Source organism: Rhineura floridana, chromosome 8 (genome assembly GCF_030035675.1).
Source record: "Rhineura floridana isolate rRhiFlo1 chromosome 8, rRhiFlo1.hap2, whole genome shotgun sequence".
Lineage (NCBI taxonomy): Eukaryota > Metazoa > Chordata > Lepidosauria > Squamata > Rhineuridae > Rhineura > Rhineura floridana.
This window is the reverse complement of record NC_084487.1, coordinates 108,635,087-108,655,788: the sequence shown is the minus strand read 5'-3', so window position 1 is coordinate 108,655,788 and position 20,702 is coordinate 108,635,087. Positions and strand designations below refer to the sequence as shown.

The 20,702-nt window shown below is 42.6% G+C and overlaps 1 protein-coding gene and 1 long non-coding RNA gene across 2 annotated transcripts in view; both read right to left on the bottom strand.

The window, feature by feature from the left end:
• MUC19 (mucin 19, oligomeric) overlaps positions 1-7,590 on the bottom strand; it is a 58,515-nt gene extending 50,925 nt beyond the window's left edge. Inside the window, exons 1-7 of the mRNA XM_061582765.1 lie at positions 7,572-7,590; positions 7,256-7,321; positions 6,809-7,037; positions 5,838-5,955; positions 4,577-4,637; positions 2,573-2,673; positions 963-1,173 (exon numbers count right to left, since the gene is read on the bottom strand). Of these exons, the coding sequence (XP_061438749.1) occupies positions 963-1,173; positions 2,573-2,673; positions 4,577-4,637; positions 5,838-5,955; positions 6,809-7,037; positions 7,256-7,321; positions 7,572-7,590 (805 nt within the window). The remainder of the gene's footprint in view (positions 1-962; positions 1,174-2,572; positions 2,674-4,576; positions 4,638-5,837; positions 5,956-6,808; positions 7,038-7,255; positions 7,322-7,571) is intronic.
• Positions 7,591-11,193: 3,603 nt separating this feature from the next.
• Positions 11,194-18,757, bottom strand: LOC133390446 (uncharacterized). The gene is made up of 3 exons (XR_009764400.1): positions 18,685-18,757; positions 13,005-13,079; positions 11,194-11,224 (listed from the first exon to the last, which is right to left on the bottom strand). It is a non-coding gene; the product is annotated as an uncharacterized LOC133390446 (long non-coding RNA).
• Between the last annotated feature and the right edge of the window lie 1,945 nt (positions 18,758-20,702).

Below are 20,702 nucleotides of genomic sequence, written 5' to 3'. Positions count from 1 at the left end.
TAGCAACAATGAGTGCTCCAATCCAATGGATTTCCAAATTTCTACAAAAAAATCTTCTTATATTTGTATATTATATAAATACATTGTCTGTGTTCTGACATAATATTAAAGTAAAGTTTTGTGCTATGTGAATGGGACCACTGGCCTCTTCTTAGGAATGCACACTCCCACCTCCCACACAGCTGAGAGGCTTCTGCTTCTGCTTTTAGTTAACCAAAGTTTATTGTTTTGTGTATAGACTGGAGTGGAGATGAGCTTTTAGCCCTTCTCCCAGTGTAGGACTTCCTCTTTTTTTAATCAACCATGTGTTGTGCGTGGTTATCTGTATAAAAAGTCCAAATCATCAGGTCCTCCTCCCATGTAGGGTGTCTGTGCAACTAGGACACCCATATAACCAGGTGTCCTGATCAAACTAGCCCCTACCCATGAGATTTACACATTGACCTTTTTATACAAACAAATGTATGCAACATGTAGTTGATTTTAAAAAATCCATGGGCAAAGCTAAATGCACAGTCTCACTCTGGTCTATGCACAAGTATGCCCTACACACGAACAAAATTAATAGCATTATTGACTATGGTTAATGTTAACTCAGCTTTGTAAAAGTTGGTTTATTTTGAAGCTAACCACAGTTTCTGGTATAGATGAAATGACAAACTGTGGTTAACTAAAAGCAAATGCTTTGGAACTGTTCTTGGCTGAGCAAAAATAGGATGGGGAGTGTGCAAACCTAGGAGGAGGCAAAATTTATTCACCTAATGCTAAACTATGGTTTAGCATTATTTTCAAAAGCAGCCACTGGGTCCTTCAAAATATCAAAGTATGAAATATTCATACTGGAGTTGATTTTGCAATTATGAAAATGTGGGAAATCTCTCTTCTCTTGTTTGTTTGCTTATTTTTATTTTTAATTAGCAGTACACAGAATGAAACACAGTGATCAACTAGGGAAGGCATACCACAAACCACATCAGGATCACTTCTCCATTTTTCATATGGACCAGAACCTCCAGACGCACATTCCTGGGCTAATTCGAAAAATGTAGGACATACATCCACTCCATTCCCAGTTTTGCAGTATTCTTCAATGCATATCCTTTCATATTCATTATATAGTTTGCCAACATTTTTACATGATTTGAAGTACTTTGAAATTATACTACGGCAATACTGAAAAATAACACATTGAGAGCTATTTTGATGAGAGAACATCAAATCGAGAACATTTAGCATTGCATATTTGAATGCTTACTTCCTATAATTGAACACAAACATACATTTCTATATTTAGATATTGAAGAACCTCCACCTGATAATGGGATTGCAATGAAGATTACACTTGAGTCCCTTGGAGCTGTTCCTACGATAAACAGATTATATATGCTTGTGTTTGGAGAGTTTACTAAGAAGACAATGAACTACAGATTTTTGGAGTGGAGATTCCTTGAGCTCCCTCTTTCCTTTCTGTAAAGCAGAATTTGAAAACATTTTTATTTCAATAGGCTTTTTCTGTGCATTTTTTGGCTGCTGTTTTAGATAATGTTTATTACAATTTCTGCTTTCAGATTGATTGTGTTTCTTTTGTATTTTCTATTTACATTGTTTTTAATATTCTGTTCTTTTAAAGTTGTAAGACACTCTGGGTGCTCTGTGGGCAGAAGAGCAAGGTAAAATAATAATCATCTAATAGATTATCACTTCTTCTGCACAATGTAAGATATCCATTCTTATTGTCTCAATTTCTGTAATAATGTACTGCTTCATTTATTTCAAGGACGTAAGGAAAAGTGGATACTGTCATGGAAGCTAAATTAAACTTCCATATATAGAGGTAATCTACCTCTGAATATCAGACACAGAAGTGCCAAATAAGAGAAAGTTAGCACCTCTGTAACCCCACAGAAATATGTAGCTGGTCATTGTTCGAAACCATGCTGAACTACCCTGGCAATTCTTATATTCTTATGTATCTGCTGGTACGCCCAATTAATGGATGAAACCAGCGAGTGTTGTGTGTGAAGAACTAAGGTTTTTTTATTGGTGTTTAGTCCATTGGTATTGCATTGCAAGAGGCTTGTTAATTTACATCTTCAAAGTTTGTGATGCTGTTGGGAGGGCAGATGGGTACAGATAAGGAAAGTGCATTCACAAGCTTCTTCACACACCCATAACAGAGCTCTCTGAATCATGGCTGGGGTCTATTAAAGTATGCATTAATGATGCAGCTCACCAAGAATTGCTGGTGCATGTTATTGATTTCAGTGGATCTGCACAGCAGTTCCACTCAAGTCACATTGGAGTTGCATTGTGTGGGGACATGATCTGGGTTGTCACATGAATGATCCGAGCATCCAGGCATTACCAATGCAGAGTAGGAGCCAGCCATGGGGAGCACCTTTGTGGTAGCAAACACAAAGGTAACAGACAAATCAGGTCGCAGACTGTACGGAAGAGAAGGATATATCTGAGGTCCCCATCTGAACCTGATTAGCTGGGAGACACCTCTTAGATTTGCTAATGAAGATGAAATTGTGATGTAAACCATAAAGATGCCCCCGTTTGTTCTTACCATTCTTCCCTCCTCACAGTGCAGACCCTCTTCAGGAATAGGTTCAGGACAAGTTGAGTCTGGGATTTTGCTGTCTGTAATAAGCTTTGTGATATCTGTGCCTTTAGAGAAAAATATATGAGGGAAAAGATCATCAGTATATAGAAAATCATGCATATTATTACTATACTGCTACTACTGTATTTTTTAATAAGTTTGTCACATATAAATATTATTATGCTTTTTTTACAAAAAAGCTCAAAGGCTACTCAAAGAACTAGTGAAGATAGGCAGTCATTTTAAGTGGAGTAAAAGTAATTTGCAAACTCATTCTCTCATCTTAGACTGCAGCAAATGAGTGTTCAACAAACCATTTCTACAATACTTGAATACATAGGCCTGACATCACCCCAAGTCACATCAGAAAAACAGAATATCATGTAAGAACTACTATTATTTTCTTAGAGGTGGATAGCGGTGCACTGTCATGGCAATCAAGGATGAGGAAAGGAGGGTTACAGGGGGTGTACATTGTAAAAAAATGAAATAAAAATGCAGTGGCCACGCAGTTGATTGAACTGAATTGAGGCATCCAATTCACATACAAGAATGCAGAATCTGGTCCTGTGGGTAGAGGGTTGCATTCAAAATGTAATAATGACTAGCAACAGGCAGCTCATTTTACCTTTGGGCCACTTTACACACTACATTTCTTTTTCATTTAGAAGTATGTGAGGTTAGTTAAATGTGCATCCCATTTGAACACTATGCATAGCATCATGCTTGAGAACAATCTATTTAGTCATGTGCATGGAAGCCATAGAATACAGCTTTTGACTTTACTATATGGAATATTACACATTTATCTATAAATCAGTATAGGCAAAACACACGAATAAGGGTTTGTTCTGTGGATGAATAACATTTCCTTTAGTTTACTAATCTAGCTCTGACTAGTGATTTCTATGCAAAATTGTTCAAGTGTTCTGGGAAACACTAAATAATAGATTTGGGTAAAACTAGACTTTTTTAAAAAAAGGATGCCTACTAATAGAAATGGGCAAATCTGTCATTTTTGGTTTCTCTCTGTTTCTCATCTTTCCAATTGTAAGGTCATTTCCACATCCGTTTATGAATACTTTTTTTTAAAGTCCTCATGAAAATGTCAGCATTTTAGTGCAAATTGTCTTACTATACACATTTTGTATGCAATATATACATCTTTGCAAGCAATTTTCCCTACTATAACATATTTTGGCATGTTATTTTCACGAATGTATGCATTTTTATGCACACTTTCCCCTAGCATATGCATTTTTGTACACATTACTTGGCTGGAGACTTGTATTTTGAAACCTGAAGAAGTGCACATTTTTGAAGGATGACTGTGTTTCAAGAGGTGCAAATTACGTAGGTAGATTTGCCTTTAAATGAGAGCTGAATCAAATTTCTCCCCATCCTCCTACATACTACTATTTCAGATCCACATTTATTTACTCATTTTTGCAAGAAAGCAAAGGGTGGTATTCAGCACTAGTCCTACTCTGAGCAAACCCATTGAAGTCAATAGACATGGCTGACTTAAGTACATTAATTTCAGTGGGTCTACTCCACGTAGGACTTAGTTGAATACAACCAGAATAAACTGAGTTTGTTGCCCTAAAATGTTGCAGTGTCTCTATTAAATGTAGTGATTTTATAGGATGCCCTTATTATGTTTATTATAACCTTGTTTCCTACTGAACAAGCAGCCATCACAACGGCCATCCTTGATCTAGTTAAGTAATTACTTCCATAATATACTATTAATATAAGGTTATGAAGATCTGAAAGGAATTTATATTTATATTTATATTTATCTTCAATTTTTATCTTTTCACATCTACTTTTGTAGAAACTACCTAGCTCCTTGTTAAATCCCATATGACCAACTGCACAAAAATATATTGCACACTGCACAGATATTTTGTTTTGACACTGCACAAAATGTGTCTAACTGCACATTAGAATAAATCCTGGCCTTACCTTTGCTATCTCGGCTATCTCCACAAAGACCACAGGTGTCATATGCTTTATGTAGAGTGAGCTTAAAAACACAGATCATAGTGGATATTTTAAAGTTGTTGATGTATATGACATTTGATTGATCCATCATCATTCATCTAACAATCTGCAGAGCAAGGAAATGCTTTCCCTTCGAGAGTAGAATTAATTATTTATTTATAAACATATTGGTACACTGCTATTTCATTTAAAAACATCAAAGCAGTCACAGCAAATAAAAACCATTAAAATACAATAAAAACAAGGTCAGCTGTTGCAAAAAGACATCTTAACTGTCTGCGTAATTCATTAATTGTTTGTATTGCCTTTAGGCCTGCAGCAGGTTCACAGGGCAGCTCACAAAATCTAATAATGACTAAAACTATGTTAGAATTTTAGAACACATTACAAACTTTAAACAGCTAAATTAATAATATACAATAAAATAAAGAGAAAATCAGCACTAAAACAATAGGAGCCAATTGTAAACTATAAAAGCAACCTATAACAGAGGTCTTCTAAAGGCCAGTATTGAACCAGAAAGCTTCTCTTTAGAGAAAATCCCAGAGGATGGTTGCTGCCACAACCAAGCAAGTCCTGCTCATTGTACCAGCCTAGCATCAGAAAACCATGACACTAAAATCAAGTTCCCTTTAAGAATTGGTACAATCCAACACTTAAATTGGGTGAAGAACCTGTGGCTCTCCAGATGTTGGACTCAGATGTCCAGTTGTTGGACCCATCAACCTCAGCCAGCATGGACAACAGTCATGGATGATGGCGACATCTGGAAGGGCCACAGGCTTCCCATTCCTGACTTAAGGTTTGTGGCGATATTTCTGTGGATAACTATATGAATCAGGTTCATGAACTGAGTGGTGATATATCACGCAATAGAAAAAGAGAGAAAAATGAGATGTCATCTTCAAAGTATGTTCATGAATGCACTTACAGCTGACCCTCTTCCACCAGATAAGTTGATGAACAAGCTATCAACCTGTAAGCCATGTTTTAGAGATAATGAAAATAATAGCTGCTTAGCCTGAAATTATTCCATTTATAAGCCACAAATACATATAATTTCTAATGGTTCAATGTTATTACTTTGTTCCTACACTGTATTAATTATCTTCACTGTATTGATCACAGTGAAGAAAAGCAGTACTGATGGTTGCTATGTTATTATTTAGAAACCACTTCACCGCAAACACCTAACACAGGGCAAAATACCAGATAGACTTACCGAGACTTTATCATTATCATTCCATAGTAATGTCAGAATACCTCTGCGGCTTTCCAGCTTGGTGTAGTCCCCATATTTCTTAATATGAATCATTTTATTGTCAAATGGCACTTGCACACTGGAAATAATTTTTTGTTCAGTTAGAGAAATATTGCAAAGACCTGCTGGATCAGGCCCATGTAGCCCAGCATCCTGTTCTCACAGTGACCAATCAGATGTCGAGGGTATGCCCACAAGCATGACCCCTGGATCAGCATTACATTCCAATCAGGGATTGTGGTTTGTTTTGCTCTAACAAATCAGTTCTCCAAGAACAAACTCTAGCTAGAGAGAATGGTTTGATGGAAGCAAAAGAGATCATGATCCTTTGTTCAGATGTAACACTAAGCCACTCTCATGGTTTGTTTCCTCCCAGAATGGGTGGGAAGAAGCACAGTGGCCAAGATTAGGGTGTTCATGGTAAGCCATTAATCATGGTTTACCATGATTTGTGAATGGGGCCACTGAATTACTGAAAAGTATGAGAACAAAATCTCTGGTTGCATAATCTAGTAAGATCTATTAAGCGTATTTGTTCTAAGGAGGAGTGAGGAACCCTTTTCAGACTGAGGGCCACATTCTGTTATGGGCAACCTTCAGGGGGCCACATGCCATTGGTGGATAGAGACCAGAAGCAAAAGCGGGTGGAGCGACTCTTACCTTTGTATAGTGTGCTACATTTCAGCTGCCCCAAAGTCAGAGGTTTCTACACACACAGACCTGCACGCATCTCTGCACCCAGGCAAGCATGAAGCATCATCACAGTTCAAGAATGCATTCCAGACAGGCAAAAGCACTCATAGAGGGTGCACTGCAGGCTTGGCGAGGCCTGTGGCCTGGAGAGAGTCCCAAGGGCCAAATGGAGAGGGCTGGAGGCCTACTTTTCACCCCCAGGCCTGAGGTTCCCCGTCCCAGTTTTAAGAATCACTTACAATCTGCTGTTGATGAGAATTCTACTCCCTTTCACCGTGATATCATTGCCATCCAGCACTATGGACAGTCGTCCAATCTTCCCTTCCTTGTTCCGATTTATTTCAACATTGAACTCTCGTCCCGACTCAACACAATGACGACAGAAAGTGAAGTTGCAATAGGACTTGAAAGTGAACATACGATTGTCAAAGGTTTTGTACGACCCTTTGCCCCACGTGGAAGCCTCATCTAATAGAGAAAGGGGGGGGGAAAGTCCCATATGAACACCTGGACTTTTAATTAATTACCTAGAATTCCACAAAAGTTACTCCTTTGAGATCTGCTGTAGCAGAGATGGGGGGAGGGGGAAGGGACTGGTTTCAAATTTCCTTTCAGCCATGACAACTTTTTGAGTGACTCAGGCTGTAAAGCTGTTTGCAAGGTCATAAAAAACAGTCTGTTTTTACCTGTATGGACATCAGTATCTTTTTTCGAGTAGAGTGGTGTTCTATCTGGAACATGTTGTGGTTTTTCTGTACAGTGAAAAAGAAATGGAATATCAATAAAAAGCAGAAGGCGAGTTTTCCCAGAGAGTGTGTGGGCTGCTTGGCAGTCAGTGGTGAGCAACTGTTAGAAATCGCAATGGAGCACAAAATAATTAAGAGTCGCTGACTATTTTAGATTTTGAAGTGAAAGCGCTTCGGCAGGTCATTGAAATGTCAAAGGACAAGGTATAATGAATGTATCAGCATGTGGATTCCTCATCTTAGGGCCCATCCATACCTAACCCCCAAATCCGCATTTTCCATATTTGGTTGGTGGCCTCGAGATCCATACATGTCCTGTTTGTGGTCGGATTATTGTGAAAACCCGATTATCAAGCATCTATACATGTGGGCTCTTTTTTTTTTTGGTCTAAATTTTTTTAGCATTGACCACTCCCCTGAGTCCACCCCTTTTCAGTGATTGATCCGTACCCCACTCTTCCTCTGGGACTGGGATTAAGGGTGGGCATTGTTAGGCATCTGCCAAGGCCCATGTGACTTCAGGGCCCCACTGCCAATGTCTGCAGCTGCTTCTCCTTGTCACTGCCTGCTCACCCGCCTTCTCTGAGTTTGCAAGCTGTGACCAGAGTATACATCACTCACTCACCTTGTGCTCACCCTGTGGGTGGTTGTATGGACTGGGCCAATAGGGGGAGGGCAAAACAATTGGCGGCAGGAACAGAAGTGAGGAGGAAATGGTGGACCCTCTCTGAGAGAGGCCATCTTAGAGCTAGAACTCTCCCCCCTCAAAGTCCTTTTTTTGGTGAAAGGAAGCTGCTCCTTTTCACAACCGCAATGTGTAGCTCCACCCCATCCCTTGGGATCCATTTGGCAGTGAAGAAGAAGCCATTCTTGTTTGCCACCAAAATGATTGGTCTCCAAGAAGATGCATGTCCACAGACCACAATTCCACCTCCCCTTGCAGTCATATATATGCCCAAGAGGACGATGGCTAGCACCAGCATGTTGTCCTTTACTGCTGGGGACATTCCCCAGTTGCAGGAGGGACATGTGCATGTGCAACTTTCCCCGCTATGCTTTTGAGGCCTGGGTGCTGCAGCAGACAGTTCCTTCCTTGCTGCACCTTTTCGTACCCTCTCCTGTCCCCCATCAGAGGCTGTGTGCAGAGTCTGACTTTGAAAAGAGATAGTTTTAATATGTATTTTAACATCATTACAGTACCTGAGAGTGGTGTTTCAGATATTTTGATGGAAGTGGAACGTGAGCTCCCTGAAACAAACGAAAAAGTTACTGGCTTAAAAAAAAGAAGATTATCACATTTCAATTCAGAAATGTAACATACTCATTTATGTTATTAACTTCAAATCCAGAATCCTGCAACTTGAATATATGGAAAAAAACAGGCAGTGATTCCTATAGGTCCCTATAGTTTCCTATAGCTTCTCTTCTTACTTCAGCAGCCTCCAGAAAATATATATCAAAGTCTTCAGTTTGGACAAAACTGTGTCTGCAGAAGAGGTGACCAGGTTCACCATCTCTGCACCAACAGTCTTCTGTCTTGAGTGTTTTAAAGTGAAAATGTTCTCTGGTAACAGCAGCTTCTCACAGCCTGTGATTTGAGCAGGCAGTTCAAGTCCAGTGAAGGCATTCTGTGCTTTGGGGCAGAGAAGTGTTTTGGTGTGCAAAATGCAAGAGTATTTATTATTTACTCTGTATTTATTTATTTATTTCCCAAAAGCCTGCCTGAAGAGCCAAGTCTTCAAGGCCCGGCGGAAGCTTATCATAGAGGGGGCATGGCTGAGATCATTTGGGAGGGAGTTCCACAAAGTGGGGGCCACAATTGAAAAAGCTCTCTCCCTAGTTCTCGCCAGTCTAGCTGTTTTAACTGGTGGGATAGAGAGAAGGCCTTTTGAGACTGATCTTGTTGAGCGGCATCCCTGATGATGTTGGAGGCGCTCCTTCAGATAGACTGGGCTGAAACCGTATAGGGTTTTAAAGGTCAGAACCAACACCTTGAATTGGGCCCGGAAAACAACCGGTAACCAGTGCAACTCCTCCAGCACTGGAGTGATGTGATCTTGCCGGCGGCTGCCTTTAATCAGGCGAGCTGCCGCATTCTGTACCAGTTGCAGCTTCCGGACCGTTTTCAAGGGTAACCCCACGTAGAGCGCATTACAGTAGTCTAGGCGAGAGGAGACCAGGGCGTGTACCAGAGATGGGAGCAGATGGTTAGGAAGGTAGGGGCGCAGCCTCCGTATCAGATGGAGTTGATACAGCGCCACCCGGCTCACAGCCGAGACCTGAGCCTCCAAGGACAGCTGGGAGTCAAGAATGACCCCCAGGCTGCGGACCTGGTATTTCAGGGGCAATTGTACCCCATTGAGCACCAGGTCAACATCCCCCAACTTTCCCTTGTCTCCCACAAACAGTACTTTGGTTTTGTCAGAGTTCAGCTTCAGCTTATTCCTTCCCATTCAGCCACTCACCGACTCCAGGCACTTGGATAGGGTTTCTACAGCCAACCTCAGTGAAGATTTGAATGAGAGATAGAGCTGTGTGTGATCAGCATACTGGTGACACTGCAGCCCAAATCTTCTGATGATAGCCCCCAGCGACTTTATATAGACGTTGAACATCATCGGGGAGAGGATGGAGCCCTGTGGCACCCCACAAGTGAGAGGCCAAGGATCCAAAACCTCATTCCCCAATGCCACTCTCAGGTACCTACCAGAGAGGAAGGAACGGAACCACTGCAATACAGTGCTCCCTATGCCTAACCTCTTCAGGCGGTCCAGAAGGATACCGTGGTCAACGGTATCAAAAGTCGCTGAGAGATCCAGGAGGACAAGGAAGGTGCATTCGCCCCTATCCAACGCCCTCCTCATATCATCCACCAAGGCCACCAAGGCCGTTTCAGTCCCATATCCAGGCCTGAAGCCCAGTTGAAATGGATCCAGATAATCCGCTTCCTTCAAATGCACTTGCATGCAACTGCTTCTCCACCTTCCTGAAGGAGCCCAAGGTAGCAAACACATCAGCAATTTTTTTTTTAAAAAAGCATTATAAATATATTCTCAAAACATTATCTAAGCCTGTGATTTCAGGGTTGCCAGGAACAGTCTCCTTCAGCCATCAAATGCTTAGGAAGAACATGAATGTTTTAAAATTCCTCTTGGATTTCAATAATGAGATGCACCTCACCAGGGAAGGTATTCCAGAAACGGAACTACCACTGAAAAGGCTCTGTCAGGGGGGTCAATGCCAATTAGGCAGTCCCCCAGTGGTGGCACCACCAAGACTTCACCTGCCAATCATAGGGTCTAAGATGGTTGATACTGTAGAACCATGCATGCCAGGGATCCAGGGAAAAACATGTGTTGGGATGCTTGAAGGAGAGTAATGGGATATAAGTGGCCTAACTTATAGGGTGCTTAGAAGTGCAGCTTTCTACTCAGAGGCTGCTGATGAGGAGAGAAAGGGTTATATCTGGGCACTGCTGTGGAAGCTGCTCTGTATTGACCCCTGCTTTCTGTGAGTGCAGCACACAAGGTTATGTCTAAAGGTTACAGACCAGGGCCTAGTTCTCAGTGAGGTGGCAAATCTGTGTCTGGGTTGTTTGCATTACTTCAGACAGCAGGTGGGGGTTCCAAAAATGAGTTGTAACTTTATATACCTTGAGTGCTCCAGGCCTTGTCCCTGTCTTCGGTCCCCAGCAGACCTTACAACTTTTTGGAACTGGCCCTTTTTGTAAAATTTAGCATTCTCTTTTCCTAAATCACAGATACATACAGATTATCTTTGTAACCCCACTTCTTAAATAAAAATAATTTCTTTTTTTATGATGATACAATCGGACTGCTTTTTAATGGTCCTTCCAGCATAAATTCAAATAATAAATACCTTGACTGTCTCCATTGTCTTTATCATGATCTGCAAAAAAAGGTCATTGGTTATATTTCACCTGAGCAAACCTCTAGAAATATAAGCCATAGTGAGCAGGACCAGATTTAGGGACAGGGTACCCAGGCAACTGCTGTGGCACCAGGTTGACGGTACATTTATCACAGATCACTCAATTATCTACTCAGCTATCTGCTCAACAACTGAAACGTAGTATACATTTTATATTTTTAATTTTAATTTATGGCACAAATATGTAGAGATTTACATATCAGTGCATGAAAATTTATCATCTTATAGGGATGGCGATCATGCATCATAGCTGAGAAAATGGGCTACAAATGTAATTAAATGCATAAATGGAGGAGAGGCCAAAGATGTTCTGTGCCTGGGAGACCATTTGGCCTAGGGTCAGCCCTGATGGTGAGTAAAACTCTATAAATCCAAGCCATTGAACTGGTCCTGGAAGAGGGTGACCATAGAGCTATATTCAGGATAATGGACAATGCAGGGTAAAGCAGAAGTGGCTCGCCAGGTGAGGCAGAGCCAGCTAGGGTAGCTTCCCAGGAGGAAATGAAGGAAGAGTGAGGCAACGGCATGATGCAAACGCACCAGCAGGAGTGCCAGATTGATTAGGGGAGGGCATCTGTGCCTTGCCACCCTCCCCACTGCCTCATCCCCCACAGGCAGCCAGTGTAGTGGCTCCACCTCACCTGGCAAGCTGCTTCTGGGATGAAGCAGGGTTGAGGATTAAAGCACCCAAAGTAAACAGTTTTAAAACAGACGGCATGTGGAGATTTGAAAAAGCATCATACATCTCTGATTGCAGCCTCAGTTAGCCCGCATGCTCTTCATGTTTACTCAGAAGTAGGAACAGACAAATCTGTCACTTTCGGTTTCTCTCCGAATTTCACGAATTTTTTAAAAAATCCTCACAAAATTTCATCAACATTTTAGTGAACATATAAATGTACACATTTTTATGCAATTTTGCTTAATATACAGATTTTTGCAGGGAAGTTCCTCTAAATCAATATATTCTTGTATGTTATTTCCACCTATATACAATAGGGCCCTGCTTTTCGGTGGCCCACTTTTTGGCGTTCCACTAATACGGTGGCTTTCAATTAGAGTAAGGCCCCAATCATACGGCGCTTGTTCCGCTTTTATGGTGTTTTTCGGGCATCGGGCACCATTCTATTGAATGAGTTCCGCTTTACGGCGGGTTTTGCTTTTAGGCGGGGGTCTGGAACGTAACTCGCTGTATGAGTGGGGCCCTACTGTATGCATTTTTATGCACACTTTCCTCTACTATATGCATTTTTGTACACATTTTTTGTTGCATTGCAAAATTCAGAGAATGCAAATTTTGAAGGATAGCTGCTTTTCATTCCATGTATTGTTTCAGGAAATCAAATTAGGCTGGTTCACATTAAAATGCAAACCAAACCAAATTTCTACCCTATCCTTAATGAGAAATAAGTCCTGCTGAATTCAGCAGAACTTGCTCCTAGGTCAGTGTGCATAGACAGGTGCCTTAAGACCTATTGACCACAGTGGCATGTAAATAACCTATCTCCATGAGTGCAGATATCTCCATGAGTTCTTATTTGAGGAATGTAAAAATGTCATATAATGGTATTCATCCAAACCACAGCATTCTGTCTAAACAGACTAAGTGTATTCACAGGTGGCCAATCACTGAACTAGCAAGCTTAGCTCCCGTAGAGCCAATAAACAAAATGTTATTTGGGGAATCAGCATTGAAATAATGGAGCACAAACACAGAGGACAGTACCAAGGATCTTACTCAATACTTTTTGCTCAATGTGTTCCAGAGTTTTTACGTCATATGATGGATGAACATCGCCAGTGTTGATGAATGCTACAGAAATAAAAGGAGAGCAAAAAATTAAAATTTGAATGTTAGATTCTATGTCTTTTTGGATTTGATTTCAAGGTATTTCTTTTTAAAAAAAATTCAAAATGGTCCTGGGAAATTTTCCTGGTCTGCCCAGGGATATGGTAGCTAGGCTACCCAGCCAAGCTATAAATAGCAACATATTGTTGTTTATTTGTTCACTCACAAGTATTTCTAACCCACTCTTCTGTTCAGAAAGAGCTCCCATAGTGGCTAACATGCAATCATGCTTTTTGTTTTATAAGAATGATCCTGTCTCTTGCATAACTTGGCCCTTCATGGTGGCCAGTGGGGTTCTGATCCACGTCAACAAAGAGTCTAGTGGCACTTTAAATATCCTACCATTTGGGAAAGTGGAGTGCTTGGAACAATACTTTAATTATCCAAGGCTCTTTGATCATCCTGAAAAAAATGATTTCATAAAACAATCCAGATGGCTGAAGTCAGTAAACCAAGCTACATCCCTCAAGGCACTGGGGATAAGTGAGAGTATCTAGCTGAAAATTAAGCCAGAGAGAGAAGAGGAGACACTGCCCAGGTGAAGGGGGAAAAGTTGTAAATGTAGAGGTTTTGCTGCAGCATAAACAAAGGATTAAAGAAACTATGACCAAGGGCATTGCTGGGTGTTTAAAGGCACAGGCCAAAGGCACACATTTTCATATGCATAGATGCCTCTGGGCAAATTAAGATGGTGGTTGCTGGTGTTTCACCAGTACTGCATTTTGCAGTGTGCCCAGCTGCCTTGTAAGCAAAGGGGAAAAAAGGTTTATTAAGTTCTAAAAAGGGGGTGGAGGTGGAAAGGAGCTGAAGATCTAGGACTCAGGCCTCCTGGAACAACTTCTAATAACATCTAGGATCATAACTAGGGTTGCCAGGTTCATGGCCTGAGACTGATCCTGTATCTTTAGGAGAAGAGAAAGTCAGCCAAGTGCAGGTGTTCTTGCAAATCTGTAATGGGAAAAACTACAAAGTGGATTTCTCCCTTCCCCCTGCACAACTTTTAAAGATACAGAAGACCTCTTGGTCGCCCTGATGGATGACTTTTATCGGGAAAAGGACAGTGGAGTGCGACCCTGTTATTCTTACTTGATCTCTCGGCGGCTTTTGATACCATTGGCCATGGTATCCTTCTGGGCCGACTTGGTGAGATGGGTATTGGAGGCACTGTTTTACAGTGGTTCCAATCCTATCTCCAGGGTCGCCCTCAGAGAATAGCATTGGGTGACTGTCTTTCGGCCCCCTGGCAGCTGTGCTGTGGGGTGCTGCAGGGTACCATCTTGTCCCCATGCTGTTTAACATCCATATGCAGCCCTTGGAAGCAGTCATCAGGAGCTTTGCGGCGAGGTGTCAGCTGATGATACCCAGCTCTATTTCTCTGTAACATCTGAATCGGGAGAGGCCGTGCAAGCCCTGGACCGCTGCCTGGACTCGGTGGCGGGCTGGATGAGGGCCAATAAACTGAGTCTGAATCCTAGCAAGACGGAGGTGCTGTGGGTTGGTGGTTCCTGAGTTCTGATAATTGGTCAGTTGCCTGCTTTGGACAGGGTGGTACTCCCTCTGAAAGAGCAGGTTTGTAGCCTGGGGGTGCTCCTGGATCCATCTTTGTCACTAGAGGCCCAGGTGACCTCAGTGGCTAGGAGTGCCTTTTGCCAGCTTCGGCTCGTGAGACAGCTGCGGCTGTTTCTGGACCGGGATAGCCTGACCACTGTTGTCCATGCACTGGTAACCTCTAGGCTGGATTATTGTAATGCACTCTATGTGGGGCTGTCCTTGAGGTTGGTCCGGAAGCTGCAGCTGGTGCAAAATGCGGCAGTGAGACTGCTCACTGGGGCAGGGTATCGCCAACATGTCACCCCGCTGCTGAAAGAATTGCACTGGCTGTCCATTTGCTACCGGGCCAAGTTCAAGCTTCTAGTTTTGGTGTACAAAGCCCTATACAGATAGGGACCAGGATACCTGAAAGACCGTCTTACCCCTTATATACCCAGTCAATCACTGAAGGCCTCCTGCAGGTACCATCTTATCAGGAGGTTCGTTCTGCACAATATAGGAAATGGACCTTTAGTGTGGCAGCACCTACCCTGTGGAATTCCATCCCTTTGAATATTAGGCAGGCACCATCTCTGCTATCTTTTCGGCGCCTTTTGAAGACTTTCCTCTTTCAACAAGCCTTTTAAGTTGAGACCTATCCCAGTCTGCGTCTGTGTTAGAATTGCTTAATATGTTTTTTAATAATGTTTTTAACCCTTTTTAAAAGTTGTTTTTAAAAAAATGTTTTTAACATTTTGTTTTAATGTATTTTAAGATCTGTTTTTATGATGTTTTAAAGTGTTTTTAGTGCTTAGTTTGCTGCCCTGGGCTCCTGCTGGGAGGAAGGGTGGGATACAAATGAATGAATTAAATAATAATAATAATAACAATTTTACTATCAGAGATAGAGAGGTAGAAAGGTGCTTGTAGAATTTTCTGTCTCAGGTGTCAAAATAACTTCACCCTCCTTGGGGAGGAGAGTCTGGCTGGGAGTCCAGAGTCTGTGAGTTCAAATCCCCGCTCATGTCTCCTGAATGTCAAGGGCCAGCTGAAGATCACCCCCACAGTGAGTGGCTCAGGGGTTACGTGCCCTGCCACCTGTGCAGCCATGGGCAAGCTGCATAGTCCCAAGGAGCCCAGTTGCCCCCCAGCTGGCAGTTGCGGACAAGGAAGGAGCTGGCTTGTGCAGCTGTGGCAAGTTGAGCAGGCCCTAGCCAGCTGGGGAGGACTAGCCTTAGAGACAAGCAATGGTAAACCCCCTCTGAATACCGCTTACCATGAAAACCCTGTTCATAGGATCACCATAAGTTGGGATCGACTTGAAGGCAGTCCAATTGTGCCCCCAACTTGACTGGCAGGGGGGCGGTTCTGCCTCTTGCTATTCTGGAAGCAAAATGTCTTGAGCAAGCCTGAGAAGCATCCATACCCTTGACGTCAATTATAAAAAATGACTGTGTGTATGGCATAAATATAGCTTACAATATCTTGGCTGAGGCAGCTTCAGGATTGCGTTAGTCTTTCATTATAATATAATAATTAATTTATTTCGGTCATTGACCAGCAGAATTAGTTTTTCCTTAAAACAAGAAGATGTTGATAGAAACCAATGCTAAAAATGATGGTCTGCTCTTTCAAAACAACAATACATTCCCAAAAGTTCAAACCATCTCTCCCCCCCCCATAGTATTTCCAGAAGCACCTCCTGTCTCAATGTGCACTGAATTCATTTTAGCATTGTTTGAGAAAGGCAGGAGAAAGCTGGCTCTCATTTAGGCAGAAAAACATTCCTATTGAACTTTCTGCAATGAGGAAGAAGAAATGGGCGGAGAAGTGGCCATTTACAACAGGAGCTTCCGTTCACCCCTGTGAATAGCCTCAGAAGGTTGCCCAGCACAATCCTTTGCATGTCCTCTTAGAGGTAAGTCCTATTTCTTTCAATGGGAGTTACTCTAGGTAGGATGGCAGCCTAAGTCAATTAGGCCTTGCTTGAGTGACTGGCCTTGCTTTAAACTACCGGCTGCCAATTAACAGATGACAAGAAATAAATGTGTAAAGACTATAATTAAGCACCATATGCAAATAAAAGAGTCTCAAAATCATTATCCGTGCCACCCAGCGAGGGGGATCCGTATATCAAAAAAGGGTTATTTGCCTCTAGCCAACGCAGATGCATCAGAATGTGCCTCCACATCTGTATTGTGGGTCTCCATCCCCATTGAACTGGCTGGTTTAATCTTTGGATGTGAATGCGCATTCCTATATGGGAGCAATCCACTAGTTGTCTGTAATCCTATTTGAGTGTTGACAATTCAGTAAAAAGTTACCATGTGAGGGAAGCTGCAGAGATGAGCTCTAACCCCTGCTCTCGCCATTCAGTTGCCTTCTAAGCAGTAGTGTAGAGGCAAATTCAGAAGTGCAGGGTCCCTTCATGATAGTCATGCCACGCCCCCTCACAGCCATGCCCCCTCACTCGCTTGCTTGCTCTCCATAATAATCTCCATACTTTCCAGTCCTTCCCATGCATGCCTTCTTTCACAACAGATGTCCCCAGGAGCCAATGAGCATGAAAAGGAAGTGTGTTCACTACTGAGAAGTGTCTTTTCAATAGCTAACACACTCCCTTTTCATGCTGATTGGCTGCTGGGGACATCTATTGCGAGAGAAGACTGAGAAGCAGGGCCGGTTCTAAAGGGCGGCCAGGTGGGGCACTGGCCCGATGGCCCCTGGAGCTACAGGGGCCCCCTCAGCCGTCCCTCCACTCCCCTTCCATCATCCGTGGGCCCCCCATGCCCCCCATGCCCCCATCTACCTGTCTGCTGTCTTTTACCATTGCCCTTAATGAAGATGGCAGCCGTGGTTTCCCTAAGGTACTGAAACCCCTGCTGCCATCTTAATTGATGGCAGATATGCCCATGCGTAGCATGCACGCGTGCCATCAACAAAGATGGTGGTGGAGGCATCACCCCCTTAGGGAAACTGCAGGCGCCATCTTCATTAAGAACAATGGTAAAAGACAGCAGACAGGCAGGTTGGGGTGGGGTGTATGCATGCGTGTGTGCATGTGCGAGCGAGCACATGTGCACACACACACACACGCTGGGGCCCAGGGCAAGCTGATGCCCAAGGGCCCCAACATGCCTGGAGCCGGCCCTGAGTCTTCTCAGTGGCTGACTCACCTCCTTTAACTCTGATTGGCTTTAATCACTAGGAAAGGACAAAGAAGCACATTAAGAGATCCTTCTCAGTGGTTAACATACTACCCTTTCGTGCTGATTGGCTCATAGCATGCTGGAGACATAGGGACCCAGCTAGGACCCTGCTCCCAAAAAATTAAGGAGTCTAAGAACCCCTTCCCTGAGACCCCAGATGACTACACCCCTGCTTCCAAGTTGTGGAATGTGACTGTATGAAGTGGGGAGTCTTTTCTGTCTGTGGAGATTCCCTACCTATTTCAGAACTCTGAAAAATCAATGTCATGAAGACATTCCTGCTCCTTACAGCCACCCCTCTAGTTTCTGATATAAATTCTCCTATCTTTTTCTCTCTCCCCTGTCTCCCAGCAGTGTACAAATATTTGTATGGTTTAGCTCTAGCCTTAATACATGATTGTACTCAATTTGTTGTGTGTGGGGTTTGTGACAAGCATCAAACCCTCATTTTACAAGCTAGTAGAAATCTTTGCTAAAGTCAACTGGTCTACAATATACCAAAAATCACATTTGTGCTTATGGCAAACAGCTATACCCTGAGCTATTCTTGTAAGAATTCAAGGAACTTCAGGAATTTGTCCTTACCTTCTAGAGCTCTGTTTGTGGCACTGAAATTTTCTATGAACATACAAAGCTAACTTACACTGAGTGTGCTGACTCTCTCATTTATAGCAACAGGCATGAATGAGCATCATGTTTGCCTTGTTTAGGCTGCAAACTGCTTTGTAAGCATCATCATCTGAAGCGGGGGGAAATAGCAAGCAAATAGTGAACCCTCCCAAGCTGTTAAAAGTATAACAAAGAAATTTGTCTTCATGAAATTTCCTTACCTTTGACGTAAACATCAGACACCAGAATTAGGTATAGCACTGTCCATTTCATAATGGTCGCCGGGGAACAAAGGTGGAGGTTGGTCACTGCTCAAGACTGAGATGTTTCCATCTTCCTCTAGCTTTTTATAACCTACTACTCCCCCGCATTGTCCCCTCTCATTTCCTTAATATGCTGGAATCCACAGGAGTGATAGCTGAGTAAACAGCTAATTTGCCTAAAGCAAAAAATATGTTTTTCCTCCAAGCTCAGCTAGATCTATAAGGTTGGTGTTGGCTGTTACTTCTTGAGACAGTCTCAAGGATTGCACAGGTGCTTCTGATTCATCATTGTCCTGTCACAAGTTGGCAAAATGCTATTGCCACAGCGTCCCTTTACTGCTGTCGTTATCTGAGCATCAAAACTCTAGGAAGTGCAATAAAAAAGTAAATAGATTTTTTAAAAAGGCCCATCAGGAATGGCATAAAGGTGGGTTTGCCACTTTCCGGAACTTGTCCTTGCCTGAAGAGCACTTTCTAAAGCTTTGTTTGTGGTGCTGAAGCTTTTTATGAACATATGAACATATGCTATAGTTAGTTTGATTGGTACTGTCCAGTGTGACTGGCAGTGGATTCCATAAATGTCTGCAGTTTCTCCAGGCCTACTACCCATGATCTTTTTAGTGGGAGATGCTGGGAATTACACCAAGGACCCTCTGTATTCAAAATATATACTATATTGGGTATAGTCAACATGGTGCCCTCCAGATATTTTGGCCTTCAACTCCCTTTAGCTGTAGTAGTGTGGCCAATGGACAGAGATGATGGGAGTTGTGGTCTACAATATCTGGAGAGCACCACATTGGCTACCCCCGTGCTATACCCCCTTCATAGGAAATCTTGATTGCTTCCAAGGGACTTACACACATTTGACAAGATAATGAGAATACACAGTCCATGGGCACTTTACTGGGGAGGACTCAGATGAGCTTAACCTCTCCTGTGCCCACAAATCCTCTCCTGTCCCAGGCCATTTCCCTTTCTGCTAGATTTACTTCAGGTTTCAGAAAAGGGTTGGAGAAAAACACCAGGGGAGTGGAAAACTGGCTGAGGAGAACTGGTGGACAGGGAAAGCACTTGCTTTTATCCACCAGTCCTCTCCTACAAGGAAGCCCCTACCCCGACATTAGCATTATGAGGGGGGCAAGAGCCATATTTCCCTCAAGGCCATCACCAACTTTTGGATTGTCACCCTTTGCACTGCCTCACCTAGGTTTCATCAACAGTGATTCATTTTTTCTTGGTTTCTACACAGGCCCTGTCCTCGGATTTTGGCCTAGTTGCCTTTCAATGCTGTGATGGCACATGTCCTGACTTTGAGACTTTGCCCTGAACCTTACATTGCTTTGGCCCTTATAGCCCACATATAGCTTTATATTTCTCTTGTTCAGGCTTAAATTGCAGATTTTATTCTCTTACTATTGGAATTCCACAAGTTGTTAAGGATCAAATGTCCATAATAAATACCAGCATTTCTATATGCGACTTATAGAAAAGGTCAAAATCAGTACAATGTATTTGGTTAGCCAACTATATAACCAGCAGTTGAAAGGTTAATAACCTAAGTGGAAATTGGACAAGGAAAGTTAGTAATGCCTATAGCCTGATCTTATGCATATTTACTTAGAAGTAAGTTCAGTGATCAACTTCCAAACAAGAGATGGATTGATTCCATAAAGGAAGCCACAGACCTGAACTTACAAGATCAGAACAGGGTGGTTCATGACAGATGCTCTTGGAGGTCACTGATTCATAGGGTCGCCATAAGTCGTAGTTGACTTGGAGGCACATAACAACAACAACAAGTTGAGTGATCAACTCCCAAATAAGTGTTAATAAGGGCTGCAGTCCTGGCAGCTGAGTGCTAGTTGCATTCTCAGTTTTGAGGTCCTTTTTAGCAGCACTTTAACATAAAATAGGATCTTCAGCCCCCACACATGCAGACTCTTCCCCATTCCCTCCTGTCAGGCAGAATACAC